Source organism: Leuresthes tenuis, unplaced genomic scaffold (assembly GCF_036924035.1).
Source record: "Leuresthes tenuis unplaced genomic scaffold, fLeuTen1.0.hap1 SCAF_6, whole genome shotgun sequence".
Lineage (NCBI taxonomy): Eukaryota > Metazoa > Chordata > Actinopteri > Atheriniformes > Atherinopsidae > Leuresthes > Leuresthes tenuis.
In genome coordinates, this window is record NW_027325360.1 from 10,679,616 (window position 1) to 10,699,946 (window position 20,331).

A 20,331-nucleotide genomic window follows, 5' to 3' on the forward strand; every position below is an offset into this window, starting at 1 on the left:
TTTGAGGAGAGCACTTTCGTGGCATCTTTCGATGGTCAAACTATGAATATTTCATTAATCAATCATAACTTGAAAAAAATCACTTTCTGTCTGGTATTTCATGACATTGCATCATGCAACTACCAAACAGTTTGGTCATACCGAATGCCTCATACGTGACTGATGCAAGGCTGCTTCACAGAAACCAACCTTTTCAACCGTTCTCGACCTCTAACCTAATTATGGGGTTGTTTATAGATTGCAACTTAACTATCATCATCAATGCTGATTGGGATATTTTTTCCAACAAAAGCTCCAGAACGCACAACAAAATAACTAAAAATGCTTTGCTTCACTTGAACAACAGTCTAAATCTATCCATATTGTTTTTACCATATAGAAATGTAAAGAAAACCAGAATGTTTATTGTATCAATTTACTTTCCTCTTAGTTGATCAACCACTTGCTGCAACTTCAATATGAACAAACACAAAACAAACAAATCAGCTGTTAAAAAATATTATAAGTACGAATAAGAGTCATGAGTACGTTGTCATATAGCTGATGTGCTGATGTTGCCACGCGTGTCATCCAAACTCCTACCTGTGATACTGGGCTTGCAGAAACTGGAACTCCTCTTTGATCCGGTCGCAGGACTCGGTGACGGTGAACTTGAACGGCTGCCCCGGCTGGTGGGGGACCTCAACCCAAATCAAATAGCGTGCGAAGGAAGAGAGGAAGAACTGAGCCACCAAAGTTCAGTGTCATGACACACATACAGGCAGGACTGCAGCTGACAATAGGCCTCTATGATGGCCCTTTTGGTTTCACTCAGTCTTCTCACACGTTAACCCACGAACACTCACAGTCACACACATACAGCTGCAGCAGTTTGACAATGAGCGCAATTGTCCGTGCGAGCGCGCAGTGGCACGAAAACTTGATCTAAACTGATTACGCATCAGGCGCGCGGCTGTTAATCTGCGCTGTTTTGACAATCTGCCTTGAATGGTCTCTACTTACCGGATGCCGTGCCGGCGGGTACATCTTGCTCAGATCTCGAATCATTGAAATGTATTGTAAAGTTCATCCACACGAAAATAAAATGTGCGAGAGATGATTTCCCTCCCCCCGTGCGTAAAAGGTTAGTCACTGGCTGGTTCCGTGAAGAGCGGAAACATCCTCGGAACCTTGGTCGAACAAAGAAAACAGGAGAGTATTTTAAAAGTCCACTCAGAGTGACAATAAAAGCAGAAGTTGCTTCAGTCTTCTTCAAAATCTTCAGCACCTTCCTTTGTGCGCGTAAAGCTCAACGCTCTCCCACTGAACTAAACAAGAATCCCCTATTTTCTGAAAATGTTCCTACAAGACATCAACTTTTGGCACATCTTGACCCTGCTTGTCCACAACTGAGCTTCTCCAGTTGTTCATGTTGTCACGCATCTATTGTGTATGTCCAACAGCCTCCGTTACTGCTCACATCCTCGTAGAGCACAGGTCGAGCAACCACCTCACCAACTGTACCAGTCTGCCCTTGCTACGCCAAATTTAGAAGCAACCAGTCGTACGAGCGCAATTACATATTCACAACAATTACGGGAGCTCGTACCGTGACGTCGGGACGTGTAGTTTAATTCATATTGGACGATAGTCAGCCCTGCAGATGTGCTTCTGCGGTAAAGAACTACAACTTCCCGGCTCCTCCGCGAAGCCCCCCCACCCCCTCCCCAAAGCCAATAGTGTGTGGTCTGGAGGAGGAGCGGCTATTAATGACAGCCAATAGCGACAAAAAGCGAAGCCACTGCGCTGCATCTTTCTGTCAGTCATTCTCAACTTGTCCAATCACATCCACAATGATGCGAGTCAAGCAGACCCCCACGTGGGGACTCGGTCTGGAACGGGAGGATGTCACAAGGATTGATCTGGAAACTATCTGTTGACTTATGTGTTTTTCACAGTGACTTCCAGGCAGAATCGACCATATGGCCTCGAGGTGTCTCATTTTTTTTGTGTTGTCTTATAAAATCGCCCATTACATGGTCTAGTATTATGTCCACAAATTGCACCTACAACCTGGCAATTAAATTCTCCTTCAGCTCCCTGTTGGTACCTCAAACTGCTTGCATAAGGTGTAAATCATCAAGAGCAAAGACAAACTAATGTGAACACTTATGTAAGAATTATTATTACAGCTGGAACTCAGATTGTAATCGGCTGCATGCCAATTATCTCTTCTTAATGTGACATTTTATAGACTGAGTCCATTTTTTTACCTGTAAAATGGATAAAATCTAAGATTTGAATTATGAATCAATACTCTTCAGAGTATTTGACTGTTCTCGTTGTCCCAGTATACAAGCACGAGAGGGCAATGGATTCATCGATCAAAATATGTCTGTCTCTGCAACAGTGGGTGGCGATATGGTCCTTTCAGCTTGTAATTATTGAGCTTTTTCAATTGACCTATTATGTCACAGACCAAAACAACTATCAAACAATTCAGCTGGCAGCAAATTAGCTCCAGTTTGAGCCATGCAAAGCTCATTCCTGGTCTTTTTGCCTTTCTTTTGATTTATGTTTTTTGTTGTTGTTACAAATGAGATTGAAGCCATCATTCATGGGTATTCTCTGCTGTTACTGGCTTTTTCTGTTAATTTCAGGTCAAAGCCTGAGGTAATAACTGTGGACCACATGCAGACTGCCCAGGCCAGTTTTGAGCTCCACTGAATGCAAACGTGCAGGAGAATATCAACTTCCAGCTGCATTATCTACACGTGTTAGTGCGACCAAAAGAGGTGATTTCGTATGACTCAGTCGGACTGACATTTTCATATGTGCTGAATTTCAAAAGTACAGCTTTTAGATTAACAATCACAATAATTTCATTTTGTCTTGTAAAGATACTGATTGCCTTTGCTATGGTTCACAATTGTGTGTGTCTGTGTTTTTCAGCAGACATGATGGTCTGCTGTTTGTGTCTTTGTTTGGCTCTATCTCTTGCTGGTAGTTTTGTTTTTGATTATTTCGGTAGAGACCCCAAACTGCAAAAGCTATTGTGTGGTATATTCCCTGTGTGCTATTGTAACAGATTTTATTAACCATAACCCAAAGAATGCGAAGATTTCACATTTCAGTTTCCAAAAGTCCTTACCTGTACTGTTCTGGATTTTCATGAAGTCCCAATTGTAAAACAGTCTTGAAAACTAAATGTGGTGTAAAAAGCAGAATGTTTCTCTCTTAAATGAGTTGGAGTTTGATTATTAAGGGAACATGAATTAAATTTTCAAACAGGTAACTTCAAAATCATAAATATGCAGTATTCGCATAGTGTATTTTTCTGTCAAAAGTATAAGCAGACTGAATACAGTGTATGTGCATGTATCTACATGCACATGTAAAAAGACTAAAAGGGGCAGGAGTCAGAATCAGCTTTACAGCACATTTCCCCGTGTTTTACCCTTCAAGTGCAACAATCTAATTAAGCCTGCTGACTAAGGAAATATTACAACTAGTACTCGTACAGCTCACAGCATTCACTTTGAGGGAATGAGTGTATATAGTGTGTCCACCTGCATTTGTGGCTTTTAGTATATGTTCAGTGTGGGAAGATGAAGCACACTGTTGCTGGGTCAGCAGCTCTCTTAAACATAGCAGTTAATCATTTAGCAGATCTAAGTGACAGAGGTAAAAAGTTAATTATCTTGTGCAGCATTACACTTTCTTTTATTTTCTGAATCTGTTTTCACTTATTGGAGCTGTGTAGGATCAGATTTGTTCAAATGTGTGCATCTGTCAAATATAAGAGTAATCCTACAATTGCTACATGCTTCTCCTTTTATGCTTTTTTCTTGCACACTTACAGACACGTACAGTCCTCACTCCTCGTCTGCCTCTATCTTCTCTGTCATTTCTGCCATTCTCTCATACATACAAAGGGTTGTACACACATACACACTGCTTCAGCCATTCAAATACACACCTCTGTCTACCACACACACAAACTAATATCTCAGGTAAGCACAGGGCCTAAAGTGACCTGCTGTTGTGGTGCGTGAATCCACTAAGGCTGTGAAAAGGTAATATTGCGCCCTCCCTTTTTTTCCCTCCAAGGTTTGAGGCATGATGTGGACGAGCAGAGGAGGTGCAGAGGTGAGGGAGGGGGGCAGGTGAGGAGGAATAAACAGATTTATTTGCCTGCGCCCCTCTCTGATTATTTTGCCCCTGCCTTTTGTTCCAGACCTTATGAAACCTAAATGTCAAGTGAGGCGAGGGCCTCATATCGAGTCCTGTCAATCACGGCCCTCTGCGCACCTGAAGCTCTGATGCCGGATTATTGGCTTCAACACAAGGGCTGACTTTGCCGCCAGACACGCAGATGATTCGACAGGAAGGTTTTTTTTCTTTTTTTTCCTTAAGAGGAACTTCATTTGGCAGCTGATGCACAGGAGATTGCAAAGGAACGGATTTTGAGGGTAGATGGGTAGCAAGCTGTATGTGTGATTTTGTGTGTAAGAATCGTGTAGAGTGGCTTATCCAGGGAGGAATGGGGGAAAGAATTAAGAGGAAGAGGCTGGCTTGACATGGGCTATGGTAGGGAGTGGGCGGCAAAGACTCCCAACCTTAACATCTTGCTCATTGCATTGATGCCAACAAGATATCAGTACCTGTTGTTAGGATGGCCTGTAGCGGCTGGATAAAACAGGAGGCTTGAGGTAGAGATTTTGTCGAGACCAACCAGATGTTTCTACACCCACAACCACTAAATAGCATCATGACACACATTCAGACAGACCTTTGTCTCTCAGGCAGCCCCAGATCATAGCAGTAGACACTGGTATTGACTAACAACCTTTTATAGACTACTACCAATTCCTTCTCAAGCTCTACCATCTAACAGGGTAGTCTAAATCCCATAACCCCCAACAAAAATCTACAAAACAGATAACATACATACAAATTACCTTAACTAACAACTCAGAAAAATAGAACACTACTAAGAGTAAAGGATAAACAGGAGTAAAGAGTAAACCTGATAACCTCAGACCAAGGTAAAAGTTCATTTGTACATGTATTGCAGCTACACAAGTTTATACTTCACTATAATTCAGACTAAGACCTCCACAAGATAACCAAGCTCGGCTTTCTCCGGCGAAGAAGTCCAGACTTCTTTTTGCATCTTACACATGATGTCACCTACTTTAACAATGCAGAGGTAAAATACACTTCTGCTGTGCATGGATGCACACTGCTGGCTTCTTATTGATGTACAAACACTACATAAATAACCTGTCTAAACCTAAAGACGTTGTTATCGCATACATTAGTTGCATCTTTGTCTTAAATCAAACACTAAAAATGAAACCCTGAAACACTTGAAATACCAAAGGAACATATTCTATAGACACACATCAGAGTTAATTTTGAAGCTTGTAGTAAATGCATCATAGCAAAATGTAATCTGCCGCTCTTTACATACTAACAAATATTGCATTAGGCTTTATCATTCAAAATTAAAAGGAGAAAAGGTACTAAATCCACTCAAGATAAAAGACAGAGCTGAGAAATAACTCTCGACTGACTATAATATGTGTCCATTCTTTTTTCTCTAAGTGATCCTACAGACTTTTACTGCTGTCATAAAGGTCAGCTTGGTTATAGATATATATTTACCAATAATCAGGCACATTGTCCTTTCACTATCACATCATCAGGATGTACAAAATGCACTAATAACAATAATCATTATAATGATATAATTATTCGTTTTTGTGTCTGGGGTTCAGTGTCAAACTAATATTATTTTATTGAGCACTAACCACTGGTTCATGTTCTTAAATCTCTTGTCCTTACAGCAAGCTGTGTATAAATCCCACATGGTTGCCCCTTTAACACGTCATTAATCCCTGGCGACCACCTCTTTGAACAGAGAGCTTGTGTGAAGGGATAACCAGGCCTCCTCAAACAGAGACAGAAAGGCGGAGGCAGTGCAGTGCTGGATTTACTCCGCTACCAGCAGGTTAATCCTGCCTCCACGCTGAGTGAACAAGGGGAGGTAGTATGCATGTGTGTGTTTGTGTGTGTGAGAGACAGAGAGAGAGAGAGAGAAAGTGTGTCTTGATTGGAGACAGTTAAGGATTGGCTCCATCTCGGTAATGACTCTGGGGGAGCATCAGCATCTGGTGCTCAAAGTCATCCAGTCCCCCCGAAAGGAACGTACAAATTGCTGCAATTCCTTTATCAGATTACAAATGGAAGGATGCTTTGTTGTGCTGATAAGAACTGAAACACGTGAAGCGACCAGATGACAAGCAGACTGAGATGCTAAAAGCAAAAAAAAAAGAGCGAGACACAGACTAAATGAAGAACAATTAATTACAAGGGAAGCAGGAAATCAAGAACACATATCCTGTAAAGTCAATTGATGAATGCTGATCTGAGCAACAACAAACCAAAAAATGTGTAACACTGTGGAAGTAGAGGCAATGATTGTGTATTTATTTGGAATTTATGAATCTATGTACTTTTGATAGGTGTTTGTGCTACATTATAACATGGTGATAAATTGATATGAGGACATCTGAAGCATTTTTATAACGTAGCTTTTCCTGCAAAGTTATTATCAGATCATTTGAACTCTACCTCAATTTGTGCATGTTTGGTCCCCTGTGACTATTCAATTCCGATGCTTAAGAATTGAAAAATGAAAACACATGCGTAGCACTGATACAGATAATTATTATTGAGTTTAGTGTATCACATTCACAAGGCAACAGGGATGCTGCTTCCTTTTCTTTTCCATATAAAAAGCCCTTGCCTTTGTCTGCTGTACAGAAGAGTCTCAGACAGGCAGTTGGACTTTTAACATTCTGTCTCCTCTTCAGTCTAAAAGACTAATCAGCCACTCGGCAGGGCTCTGGCTGCTAACCAGGGCTAATTCTGCCTCCTGCTGGCTAGTGACACACACTGGGACAGCCATGATTGGCTGTTACGCACCAGGGGGTACACCTCTGATTGTCTGCTTAGCATATTTTCTCCCCTCATTCTGATGGCGCATATTCGTTCTTATCCTCTTCGCACATTGCAATGCAAAGGAAGCAGGGAAGTTATAGATGTGTGTGAGCATGTGCTTGTGGGTGTTACACAGTACATGCCATAAGGGTGAGTGGGCAAGCAGAATCCGAGCCAAATCTCCCCCTCCCCTTTCATCCGTCTTATTTTCATTGTTACACCTTTTTCTTCTTCTTCTTCTCCTCCACCTCAGCATAGATCAGACAGAATGTCACCTCTACAAACTGCCACGAGCTAATTAGCTGTTAGCCATGTTTGTGTTCCTGACTGATGACAGGATCATTTACTCTGGTCTCCAGCTGGCTCTGTTTGTCGGAGCCATCTCATTAACATGGCAAATTAGTCCCACTCAGTCAGGGTTCTGCCTCACCCAATGAGAAATGAGTGGAATGCAAATCAATCAAGAGGGCGGGGAAATGGAAACCACAAATTTGTGACCAAGAGGAGAGGATGAGAAATTTTGTGTAAACTAGAAATTCAAGTCAACTTGTTTACTGACAATTAAACGCAGAAGAAAAGAAAAGTTTGAGCCACTTTGAGAAGCCATTTCCAGTTTGTGAATGTGGAACGCTGTGGAATGTGAGTATTATTAGTACAAGGACATCAAGTGTAAATTGTTGAATCATTATTCTAAATTTGTGGGTTTAATTCCACTAAAAGCTCAGCTTCGTTCCCATTCTAAATCCTAGATTTAATCAGCAGCAGCCATTCATCAAATCAGTGCAAGGCCAACCAGGCACAGTGAATCACTAAATTAAATAAAATCCTGTGGAAAAAAAATCTATCAATAAATAAACAGGGCTCAACATATTAACAAGCAGCACTGTCTGGCAAAGGAATCTTGTTTGTCATCATTTCTTCGTCATTCTGCTAAGTGAGCCGTAAATACATTCCAAGTGTAAAACAACCTCTTTAATTCAATATTCTGTCATCAGGTTTTTCTCCTCATCAGCAGGAAGTTATTGATCATGCTGTGGACTGCTTTCACCAGAGGATTTCGGCATTTTTTCCCTACATGTCTTGCAAATCAGCAAGTGCCTTTACATTTCCCTGCCTGTAGAGCTGTGATTTATGATTTGATTCTGGTTGAAGGAAATCTGTGATAAGTATTGCACATGTGAGAGCCTACCTTTGTTCTTGTACAGCACAGAGCAATAGATGACTGAGCCACTGGGGTTTTCTGGGTACATTTATGTTGTTAGAGGCGCAGGAGGTTTCTGTCTTGCCCTGTCTTTTCTGTGTGTGTTTTACTCCTTCAAGTCAATCTCTGTGAAGCTGCTGCTGTCTCTAGTTTCATTTGTCGACAGGCCTGGCAGTACAGAGGGAGGGAATGAGAGAGGGAGGCGAGGAGGAGGGTGTGCTGCTGGAGAGAAGGATGAAGGTGGAGAGTGGGAGGGGGAGCTGTAATGTAAGAAAATTGGAGGATTAGACGGCGAGCCCTCTTCCTGTCTGCTACAACCCCCCCCAACTGCCACCATCACCTCCGCCTCCTCCTCCTTCCCATGCCTCCATCCAACCCTCAGACTATAATAACACAGCCTGACATACTGACAAGCAGTCCCGCTCCCTCTCCCTTCTCTTCTTCATTCCTAACAGATCTGTCATACCTCCTCATTCTTCCAGGCTTCATTTTCTCCCCTTCCTGCAGATCTGAAACCCTGAGTTATTCCCACTTAACTCAGGCTTTTCCTGGTAAAAGCAGGATTACACTCCATTTGTGTCTCTGTCCAACTTATTCTATCATCCTCTCTGCCCTTCTCAATTACAGTGCTCACTTCCCACCATCATCAACTTTTCTTATCTTTACAAAGACCTGGTCTGTGCCTTTCAAGATGTGTAAGGTCTCCTTATCTAAGTCTGAGGCAGGTTTTCTATCACTGCTGAGTTTTTGTATGTGAGTAGCAGGTTGTAGAAATCTGGCACTGACACTGCACAAGGCACAGAGGTAGTAGTGGTAGCGTTGGAGGGAGGATGCTGAGCTATGATCGAGGGTTTCAGAATGTACATAGAGGGGTCTGAAAGGGCCTAAATGGATCCACGATTGGACTCTCTGAGGTCCTCATCAGCCCAGATTGGAGGCCATTAGGGCCTATTTAAAAGAATTACTTCCAGGATGCAATCAAAAACCCTGATAGGTAATCAATGGCAACTAGATCAGGGCACAAAGGCAGTCCATGCGTCTCAATCAGCCACCATTCAGCAGGACAGGGAGATCAGTCCTGGCCACATACTGCACAGCGTTCAGTTGTAACGCATGCATGCACGCTCATGAATAACTGAGAGGCATATATACACTCATGCACATACATAGACAATGTTAAATGAGTGCACAACCTCTGGGACAATACAATGCACCGACAGAATATCTATATGCACACAAAAACACCAGTAAGTTGATCTGCAGATGGCCATGTTACTTTACTCTGCTCTGCTTGGAGACAACAATTTATCAGGAAGCACGAAATGCCTCCAACCCCACCCCCTGAGCTTTAAAAGAAGAATTACAGGACATGAGCGAAAGAGAGATGAAGGGGGCGATGAAAAAAGATATAGAAAGTGGGAGTGAAAAGATGAGTGGGGAGGAGGGGGAAGTAATAGGGGGAATAGGTAAGAGTGAAGGAGGGGCAGAGGCTGTGGACAAACTTGACTTGATTTATTAGACCCTCTAGTTAACAGGCCTTCTACACGGACATGTATTGTACACACACACACACACACACACATACACACACACACCTGCAGCATTCAATGAGAGTGATGAGATGGGAGAGGTTGGTAATGCTGCTCAATGATGCGTGTGTCGTTTAGTTCAGACTGAGCGCGCCCGTCTCCCCAACCATGCAGGCTCGCAATATGCCCCGGCAGGCGGAAAAAGGGAGAGAGGAGGTAGAAAAAGAAGTGGGGAGAGCACCAAGGCCATAAATTGGGTCAATATGCCTGGTTCATAAACAGAGCAGAACCTTTAAAGCAGACCAGCATGCTGAGGGGCAAAATTAGCACCTGCATTAGAGCTGGAGGGACTTCTGGGTGCTTGCAAACATGCACACATACATATGCAAACAGAGTCAGGAGCTCAAGAATGTGCAATATCTCGATTTATTAGGTTACATACACCAGCGCATATAAATGGAGAAACACATATACCAATAGGAACAATAATAGTCCTGACATGATAAAACACCATCAAGATGGGGATATGAAATACACAGCGCTACCCTGCAATAAGATTACAGGCTATCAGCCCTCAGTAGATTTGCCAGCGGGAGTCCCCAGTATAATAAAATCAGATTAAAGGACGATCATATTTATTTCTAGTATATACAATATATCAAGGTTGCTCAGTAGCTCTTATTGTGATAGGCTGAGAGACGGCAAGCCTCTGTGTACTTTTCTTTCTCTAAGTTGACATTAGGCTGTGTTTAATGAGCTTCAGGTGTCAAGGAGTCGGGATTGTAACAGGATGTGTTGGCAAGGCTTATTGATTTATTGTTTTTCAAAGAAGTTTTTGTACTTTTGTTATTGCCTGGCTGTCACTGGTAATGTCATTTCAGAATGATTTCAGGTGAATAAAAGTCGAGGGATGGTGTGTACATGTAAGCATCTGCAGTCAGAAAAAAAAATATTAGAGAATACGATGAAAAGTTAATATGACTTCTGACACTTGAACAAATCTCCTGCTAGGAGAACAGAGAGAAGGGTATGCGAACATATGCAAATTTTTCAATTAAATTGAACTGAAAATGGTGAAAAAGAGAATAAATTAAACTTTGTCGTAAGAAGTTTACAACGTTTCACGCTCACCTTGCTTCCACAACTGTTAGTAATAAATAAAGAAAACCTTAACCTTGAACACCAATTTACACATGTATCAAGAATAAGAAATCACACAAAGAATGAAGAAATGTTTTGTCATATTTGTCATACAAGACCCAAAAGTGACCAAAAAGTTCAAGTTGATTCAGTAACCTACACTGCCCAAAATGTTGTTTTTTTTTGCATAGATGTTCTCTAGGTTAAACAGGACCGTGCACAGAGGTATCCTACCTCATTAATTAACTCAGGAGGTTAACAAACCAGTGCTGTATTGTATCAGCTACAGATACACGCTTGACATTTATGTCAACATCCCATCCTTACAAATTCAAACTAATGTAAGTACTGCAAAAGCATTAGTTAGCTGTGAAATATTTAGAATTATTTCCCACTATGATGATGAGTAATATCAATGTAAGCTCAGCACCGTGATCTCATGACAGATTGTAAAATATGTAGGTTGGTCTACACAAAAATACAAAGCTCAAAAATTGTACAATAGCTACAATTTTTATCCCTCACTTCCCTACTGCGACACAGCTGCTGTCACACTACCAGTGACATTTTCACTGTCTGTTGTGACGTGATGATGTTGATTATTAAGCCTCTTGGGCCACAAGCTTGTGATTGCTGATTTAAATCCAACCTGTACAAACAGTTTTTTTTATTCACTTTTCTACTTTGCTCCCACCTGTTAATTGGTCAAGTTCTGAGTTAAAAGTACACGTTTGGGTAAGAAAACTGCCCACTGTTACTGATTGCATAGTTTTGGACTGATTGGTTGGGACTTTCATCATGTGACACAAAGCTCCACAATTAGACACAAAGATGCTGTCAACTCACAAGTTCTAGGCCTGGTTTGGGACAATATTAGAAATTGGGCATGTGAATCAACATTTCTATTTCACAAATTTCTGGTGAGAGTGAGCTAATCTGGCCTAAGTCATGGTGATCTTGCTTAGGTAATCTTTCCTGTACAAATGAAGCACAAATAGAGCTGCAATAAGCAATATATGTTTATATATGTATCAGCAATGGATTAAATGACTATGTGTAGTTTGAGTCCGCTGATTCTGGAGTACTGATAAAGATTTGATTTAGCTCACTTAATTCAATTGTTCCCTCCCATAATCCTAATTTTAATTATTTCTTGGTGAGGCTCTACAAATTGACCTCACTCTCCTTTCCTAGGTCTAAATGGTACATAAATAAAATAAGACGGTAGCTTCTGACCACAGTTGAAACTCATTCAAAGAGTGACCTGTTTGAACCTGTTTTTCCTCCGAGGACATCAAATACTACTACTTTTAAAAGTCAGGAGTGTTCAAGGCATTTGAACAGCATTTTTTTAAAAAGCTAAGATGAATTGTGAATGAGACGAAACAGTAATAACATATACACGGTATAACCGTTTGTGCTACTGAAATGTTGCTTCGTCTTGCTCACACATACAGCTGACAACAGAGAGGGGTCAATGAACTTTGGTGAACTGAATGTTCATATTTTTCTCAGTTAAAACCCTCATGAACATAAGGCCAATTAGCCAATTAGGGCTGCTTATACAGTCACACAGACTATTCAGCTAGATTAAACATGTGACGCACACACTACAACTCTCCCTGTTACTGTCTTTGGTACATCTGAAGTTGTGAGGAACATTAACATAAATGTGTTTGAATACCTGATTGCTGAAGCTTTATCAGATTAATGAAACCATTATTGTTTTGTGTCTCATGTCTAAAAGGGGCTTCACTTTGCACTGCAGGGTTTGAGGTTAATTTACGTGAGAGGATAACTTCCTTCTATACCTGTCTCTCCTCTCTCTTTACAGCTGAATAAAGCAGACTCCATGCTTCGACTCACAGCCTGCTTTGTGCTTATACTGCCAGCTATTTGTCTGTTTTGTTCGCCCTGTCCAGGGAAAGCAACTGTCCAAATAACACTTGCATCATTGGACGGAACAGCTTGTTATCATTGCCTGATGATACAAAGTGGGTTAAAAGACCAATTGGATTAAACTAATTCCACCAGGGAGACAGTCACTTCTTGTGCAGTGTTTAATGGTGTTTCATGAAATGAATAAGTTAATAACAATCAATAGCTGGCCAATAAAAGAAGGTCATAGTGAGCAGGACCGTCATATTCTTGTTCAAACAAGTGCAAACAATCATTGAAAATGATACGATAACAATAAAGGATTGGGTAAAGTCAAAAGTCAAGTTAGTTTCAGAGCTGCTTCAGCTCTCTGTAACAACCGTTTCTCTGGTTAAACGGTTTTAAAACAGATTTAAATAACGTTTAAAAGTTGTTGTTTTTTTCTCAATGAGGAGAACAAGACAAACTCGTCATCAATACAAGAAGTTTTTTTTCCATATCTGCTTATGATTATAAAGATTTAGCTTATTTTTGTATCTCAAGTTCCTGATATCATCTTTCCAAAAAAAAAGGGATTCGTAATCCAAAAGCAGACTCTATCCAAATTTACATTACCATGCATTGTGCACTTCTGAAGTGAAGAAAATTGCAACTGTGTCTAATCATTTTCAAACATCTACCTAAAAGGTAGACCTGTACGGCTCAGACTTTTCAGCAATCTCCTCGCCCACATGACTAGATGTCCCTTTCCCCTGCCTAAATGCCACACAATTATGAGTGACTCCCGATTTGGCAGGCCAAGATAGTTGAGTGTTGTTGAGGAGTGAGATTGTATGCGTGAGTGCATAAGCATATGTGTGTTTGTGCGTGTGAAACTTTGTGTGAACAGACAACTCATCTTATTTACCCACCTTGGTGTAAGGGGTGGCCATCGCCCGCCCAGCTAAATGCCATGCAAATGCTGCTGCTGCCGTCAAGCTGCCAATCATGCCGGTCTTGGCATTCACGGCATGCCGTCGGAGCATTTACAGCGTCTGTGATCTTTACTAAATGAGAAATAACCCTAGCCTGTCCAAGCTGGCCGCTGCGTTTAAACACCTCTATACTCATATTCCCACTGGAAAATGCTGTGAAGACATTGCATTGTGTCAGCGGAATGATAAAGACAACAAAGGGGGTGTGGGCAGATGTGTGGGTGGTAAAGGAGGTGTCTTATTCCCATAGTACAGCCTCATTATGAAGATGTGATTTGCTGGAATGGCAGAAGTGGCTCTCATCACTAATACCATTTCCCCTGAGCCACGAAACAGCGCTTTATTAAACTTTATGAAAGGCTTAGCTGCCCAAATTATGAGCCTGCCTGCTGTGGACACGAGCGTGTAGAGACAGAAGAAACACAGGAGCACTAAATAAGATAAGATTAGACAGAGCAAAAAGTTTTACCCCTGACAGTACTTTTTCCTTCAATTGATGTAGATATGTATTGTAATGTTGAAAACACGCCAAATCCAACTCTAATAATGAAAAGCATTATGAAGTGGTAATAAAGAAGAATGATAACATAAAGACCAATGTTTTAATGATTACGCATGATTAGCCTGGTTTATTCCTGACATAATTTAGTGTTTGATATTTGTTTTTTTCTTTTTCACAAATGAACTGTTTTGTACGAAAAGCAGGCTTGAAAATAATTTGATGAATTCAGATTCAATTCATGTCATAAACTGAGGCTGATGGTAAGTATGTAGGCACAAGTGTAAGCAGGACTAAATAATTAGATATAATCTAATTACAAAGGCACTGAAAGTAAAAGTCTTATTGCAACATGATGATAGACTGAGCTCTGCTAGCATGTAGAATAAGAATTATATGAGTGATCAATATCTGAGGAAATACAAAACAATTATTACTCGTCTTTTAAATGTTAACTATGTTTGATTAGTCAATCTACTGATTCATGCACATGGACACAGAAAAGGGAGAGAATTTCTTTCAGTTTCATTGACCAACATGAGAACAAGAGCCATTTTAAAGTACACTTCACATCCATTTTATGCTTTTATAATGCGTTTGTTTTCAATGTTCTTTTTGTTTGTTTGTTGGGGCTTTTTCATAGTTCTTTACATTTTCCATTCTGCATGAGAACTTGCTTTATGAACCAGCAAACACAGCCCCATTTAAGCTGCAAAGTCATAGTGGAAAAAAATCCATTAAACTAGAATATAAAACCAATATTGTTTTTATCTTTTTTTTCCAACTCAGTTTGACTTTTTATGCTGTGGTTCCAGTGGACTTGCATGTAGCCTTTCAATGTTTTCCCATTTAGCTGGCTTCAAAGTCCAAGGTTATGATGATTTCAAATGTTTTATGTCGCTGCTTGACAAAACAAATGCACCCTGACAGGAACTGCTAAATGACGCTACATTTCTTCACTATTTGTGAAAGAAATGCAAACATGCAATTTCTTTTCATTCCTTTACATAGAAAAGTGTAAATGTTGCAGACAAGAGATACTTAGAGATAATTACAGTTGAAATATAAACAAAAACTATGGATACTTCATGTCTATATATACAAAAGAATGCCCTCAGAAATTAACACTACACAATCACAAGATATACAGAGGTGACCGGTACAGACTGTGCAGGGGCAAATTTCACTGCTTACATCCAACAAATCCAGAAGTTCCTTTTGGTATATGTTTGCTGGTGTGAACACTCAGTTGTAGTACACAGGCAAGTATGTAGTCAACTTATATGTAAGTTGACAACAGAGCTGGTTGCCTATGAGAGCCAATGAGCTTAAAAAACAACTTGACTTGATGAGGCTTGACTTTTGAAATACCAGTGAACAAGGTTTTCATTAGTGTAGAATTCCATGAAAATATAAATAGTTGTGGTTTTGTTAACAAGCCTTTTATAATTACAGATGTTGCAAGACCACTTCCTCACAGACAGGCATGTTTTTGTCGTCGATTCTGTAAACAGATGTCACCTGTCAGCCATCAGAATACATGCTGAAGCAGACATTGTGAATTCTGTGCAGAATTGCAGTGTGCAGTCATGTAAAAAATTGAAGAAGACATGCAAAAATAACTCAGAGGGATCAGTTTCACCTGTGACCCTTGACCCCATCAAGTGTTTTCTCCAGTGACTGAAAACTTTAGTACAACATATAAATCTGATTTGACACTAAAATACAGAATGGGGATGGCTACGTCATTCATGAAAAGAGGAAGTTAATATAATTTTTGGTGGTTTGGGATTGCACAATCATCCAATATTAATGTTGTTTCTGGCAAGTTAACTGATAGTTCATTACCCTGATGATGAATGTGGGTATCCATTCTAATAATGTGCACTGTAGCTGCACAAATTACTCATGACAGTAATGATTAAACACAAGTATAATGCCCACATAGCTTTGTGCACCCCGTTTGAGCCACTCCATGTGGCAAAAAAAGGCCTCATTAACTCTTCTGTCTTTGCTGACATTTTGTTATCACACAGTGACAGGCACACACAGATAAACACGTGCATTAAATATTCAGCAATCCGTTTACATTGGCAGAGAAACAGCCCTAGAAACACACAGCACACACAGATGCGCACATGAACACAGATCCCCAGGCAACAATTAGTCAGGCCCCTGAAGAGTTCCTTCCCTCATCTCACTCTGCTGTAGGTGCAAATTAAATTTGTCTTAGTGCACTGTCACTGGTATCTCATCATACATGATCGTGTCAGAGTCAGAGTCACACAAAACAAAGACAGGTGGCCTCTCACACACATGCACACAGGACACATTAAAACACATTTGTATGACAGGGCTGTTGAAATAGAATTGTTTAAAATACACCAGTGTCTTGTACACACCTCACTGAACTAAGTAAATAAAAGCTTATAACTAGCTCTTCTTTGATGGCACGATGTGTTTTCAACAATTTCCCCTGTATTAGAAGCCACAACCCACCATTTGAATTCATCTTGGTAGATTTTTTTTCAGTTAGACTTTGTGACCAGCTCATTAAAAACTATCAAGGAAATGTTTTTCACTTCATTTGTTAGCCAAGGTGGATCTTACTCTTATGAAATCAATTATTTTTGAAGGGGCTACTGTGTATTTATGGAATAATGAGTGAGTCTACCTTACAGTATCTTGAAAAAAACCCAACAGCGTTGCAGGCACAGGGGACATTAAAGGTTAATCTCATTTCATCATCTCATTTCTTTTCCTCTTTTTGGTGACAAGGTGTCAGCTTTATCTTTTATATGGTTTGCCTTTAGGGGATGATCTCTAAACAAAATACAGACAGATTTAAGACAGATTGAGCCAGCTTAATACAGACAAAATACTTTATGTTATTTAAAGTTCGAGCTTACAGTACCAGTACCATGTTTCCATTTGAATGCAAATACATATTCATTATTTCTCAATACCTTCTCCATAAGTCTTCATTAATGTTACATTTCAGGCTTGCCTTCTAACAAATTTAACATTTTGACTAAAATACACTGCAAGTACAAGTAACTAATCATTTCAATTGATAAAATCAACCCCTTTGCAAAAGTTCCAATAAAAATACACTTAACCCAGTATCCTATTTAGGAAGCTTCTTGTGAATTTAAAGGGAATCATGTTAAACATCACACACCTATCAAATAAAGCATTAAATATTCACAGTCAATACAGAGCTGAAGGGATATTGGTGTTATTGATATTTTCTCATTCCAAGATGAGAATTATGAGATTTGTGAACTTTGTGACTAAACATACTAGATAGCGGCTCATCACCGTATATATACACAAGCTCTTAAGTGCTCTTAAGAACATCATAAGCAGACTTCCAAGAAAGCACTCAAACAAATGTTTATATTTTATGCAGAGGTATAAACTGCCAACAACAAAGATAGTAACCCTTTTTCGAACTTTACCAGTGGTGAAACTATTGGCTCACATGGGTTGCAGAAAAATGTCACTGGCTATGAGTCACTTCACTGACTTTAGTGCACAAGGTGCTTTTGTGGCCAAGATGCAGTCTTATACTGGCAGCTGCTGGTAGTATTTAGGTGTGAGAGCAGTCAGCAATGGGTACAGTTCCAGGAGCTCCCTGAGGGTTGTGCAGATCTGGGAACTACCTGAAGGACAACATACCTTCAAGGACTTTTACTATAGTTGCATCTGCACCTTAAACAGGAGTTACATCACAAGTTACATCACAGCTGGCCAGCAGATTTAAACTATAGGTTTAAAGTGACCAGTGTGAAAACTGTAGTTTGTATGGGTTTTCTGAGGTGTAATCGCCCTGCATTTATATCTAACCAATTACCATACAGTCACGTAACAGATGGTTTCTCTCATGTTGGGAAAGCTCAAACATCTTAAAAGCAAACCCAATAAAAGGTGTAATATGAACTATGATAGGCTGCACTTTCTGCAGTGTGGACACAAAAAAGAGGGGAAACTTCCTAAATAGTTATAAGAACTATGAAAAGATTCCTGAGGTCCAAAAATGGGAAATGACTGTTCCTGAAGGGGTTCCTGAGGATGCTACCGTAGAATTAATTTTTCCAGAGCTGGACGGGAGGATTAAAAAAATGACCAAGAACAACATCATAGATTTTTCTGGATGTAAGAAATGCTTTTTCTTCTCCTCACTGGCGTTGGCAAGAGTTTTACCAACTAGCAGTGGTAGAGCTTTGTCAATGTGACAAATCCTTCTGGCCATTAACAGGTAAAACCCACAGCAGGCGCTGGACATAATGGAAATAAGATGAGAGGTTTTACGGTTATCAGAGATGCAATCACCATCTGATTCTTGCTATATTAGCTGACTCATCACAGTATAAGGCTTGTATACAAAATTAGAGACTCAGCAAAACCATAAAAAACAAATACACAATGATGCCATGCTGTGATTTTGCCACACTAAGTTAAGGACACTTCTAACACCGTGGTTCTGAATGAGTGAATGTCAAAATGACAATGTGCTGTAACACTTAAATTAATGGCACTCTGCAACTAATGAATGACAAGGCTAATTGTGGGAACGGCTTGTTGCTCTTTGGTTTAGATAAATACTCCTACAAGTGAAGTGCTTTAATTATCCCCAGCGTGTTTGTGCCTGAGAGCTGTTGCCAGTGTTTCACTGGAGATGCCTGGTGAACGAGACAAGCTAATTAAGAGTGATTTCCTCACATCCCACTCATTAATAACACAACAGCAATTAAGAGGAGCCAGCGGAACATGGTGCATTTGGTGCGAACAAGATTAGCTTCATGGAGCAATGAGTTCGCAAAGGAGACAAACACACATACACAAAAAAGGAGAGCTGGTCTCCTCTTAAGAGATTCATCTGAGAGGGAAATATATTAGAAGGTGTTACTGGAAAAAGAGATGGTGTGGATACGAGGAACTGTGAAGAGAAATGAGACTAAAATTGGACAAGAGGAGAAATAGAGATGAAGAAATGAGAAAAAGCAAATAATGTTAAATAAGGAAAGCATGAATGTAAAAGCTGGAGAGTAGGAGACGGAAAGTGACCAAAAGCAAAATGCAGAGAAAAGAATTTCCCATGTTTCCTTTTTTCCTCCTATTTCCTCATTGCCAGAGTGTCCCTTCAATGAACTGTTGCAAAAAGGACATTCAGTTTTATGAGCTCACATATTATAACAATTTTAAAAAAATGTAATTCCCAACAATAACTAAGAGAACTTACAAAAGTCATACCATGTAAAACAAAAACAATATATACGTTATGTTTACACTGTGCATACAGAAGGTGTCTTATATGTACAGGTAGGTGAAACAGGGAATAAAGTAAATCTGCTGAAGATTCATGTGGCCATTTGCTTTAAAAAGAGTTTCAGGGGATTCCTTTACCAACACATGAATCGGGATGAGTTACATGAGAGTCCTGAGTAGTTTGGTAAAGGTTTCTGAGATCTTTCTTGTCACAGGGTTTAGCAGTTGAAGTTACCACTGACCAGAGCTGTATTCATCATTTGGCCTGTCATAATTATAACTAATACTGTAAACAGTAATGGCTATTTGAAACATATACTAAATCTTCATGAATGCATGAAAGGTAATCATGTACATCTTGGGATAAACATTCTAGACAACTATAACTAACATCTAATAGGGTGCATTTGTTAACATCTGCTGTGCCCCTCAGAGCACTTTTGTTCATTGTTTTGACTCAGACTCGGGAAAGATGATTCGACCCAAATGGCTTTGATACGCCAACATTATTTTAACACCACAGCACCACCAAACAACTGAAGAACCATGAAGCAGAGACAAATGTTTTCCTCTCAACCTACCGGGGATCAAAGTGGATACAGTAGGTAAAGAATGAATAGTGGACTTATGCAACAAAAAGACTAAATCGTACCAGAACAAACAAATGTGTCTTCCCGCTAAAAAGTCATGTTGGTGGTTTATTCATACTTCAATATGGCTCATAATAAGGTTCTGTAAAATACCACCCCTAAAAGCAACACAAGAGAATTATATCTCATATGAGTGTTTCCACATCAGAGCAGACCTCAGACCTCATTCCCGAGCCACAAGGAGCAACATTTCACTAAAAGT

General features: G+C 40.0%; 1 protein-coding gene across 3 annotated transcripts in view; it reads right to left on the reverse strand.

The window, feature by feature from the left end:
* LOC140309595 (transducin-like enhancer protein 4) overlaps window positions 1-1,498 on the reverse strand; it is a 35,579-nt gene extending 34,081 nt beyond the window's left edge. For 2 of the 3 annotated variants that reach the window (XM_072387515.1, XM_072387514.1), the window contains exons 1-2: window positions 1,003-1,498; window positions 583-680 (exon numbers count right to left, since the gene is read on the reverse strand). In XM_072387515.1, coding sequence (XP_072243616.1) covers window positions 583-680; window positions 1,003-1,047 — 143 coding nt within the window. In that variant the 5' untranslated portion in view covers window positions 1,048-1,498. The remainder of the gene's footprint in view (window positions 1-582; window positions 681-1,002) is intronic. The other variant, XM_072387516.1, reaches the window with a different exon arrangement.
* Between the last annotated feature and the right edge of the window lie 18,833 nt (window positions 1,499-20,331).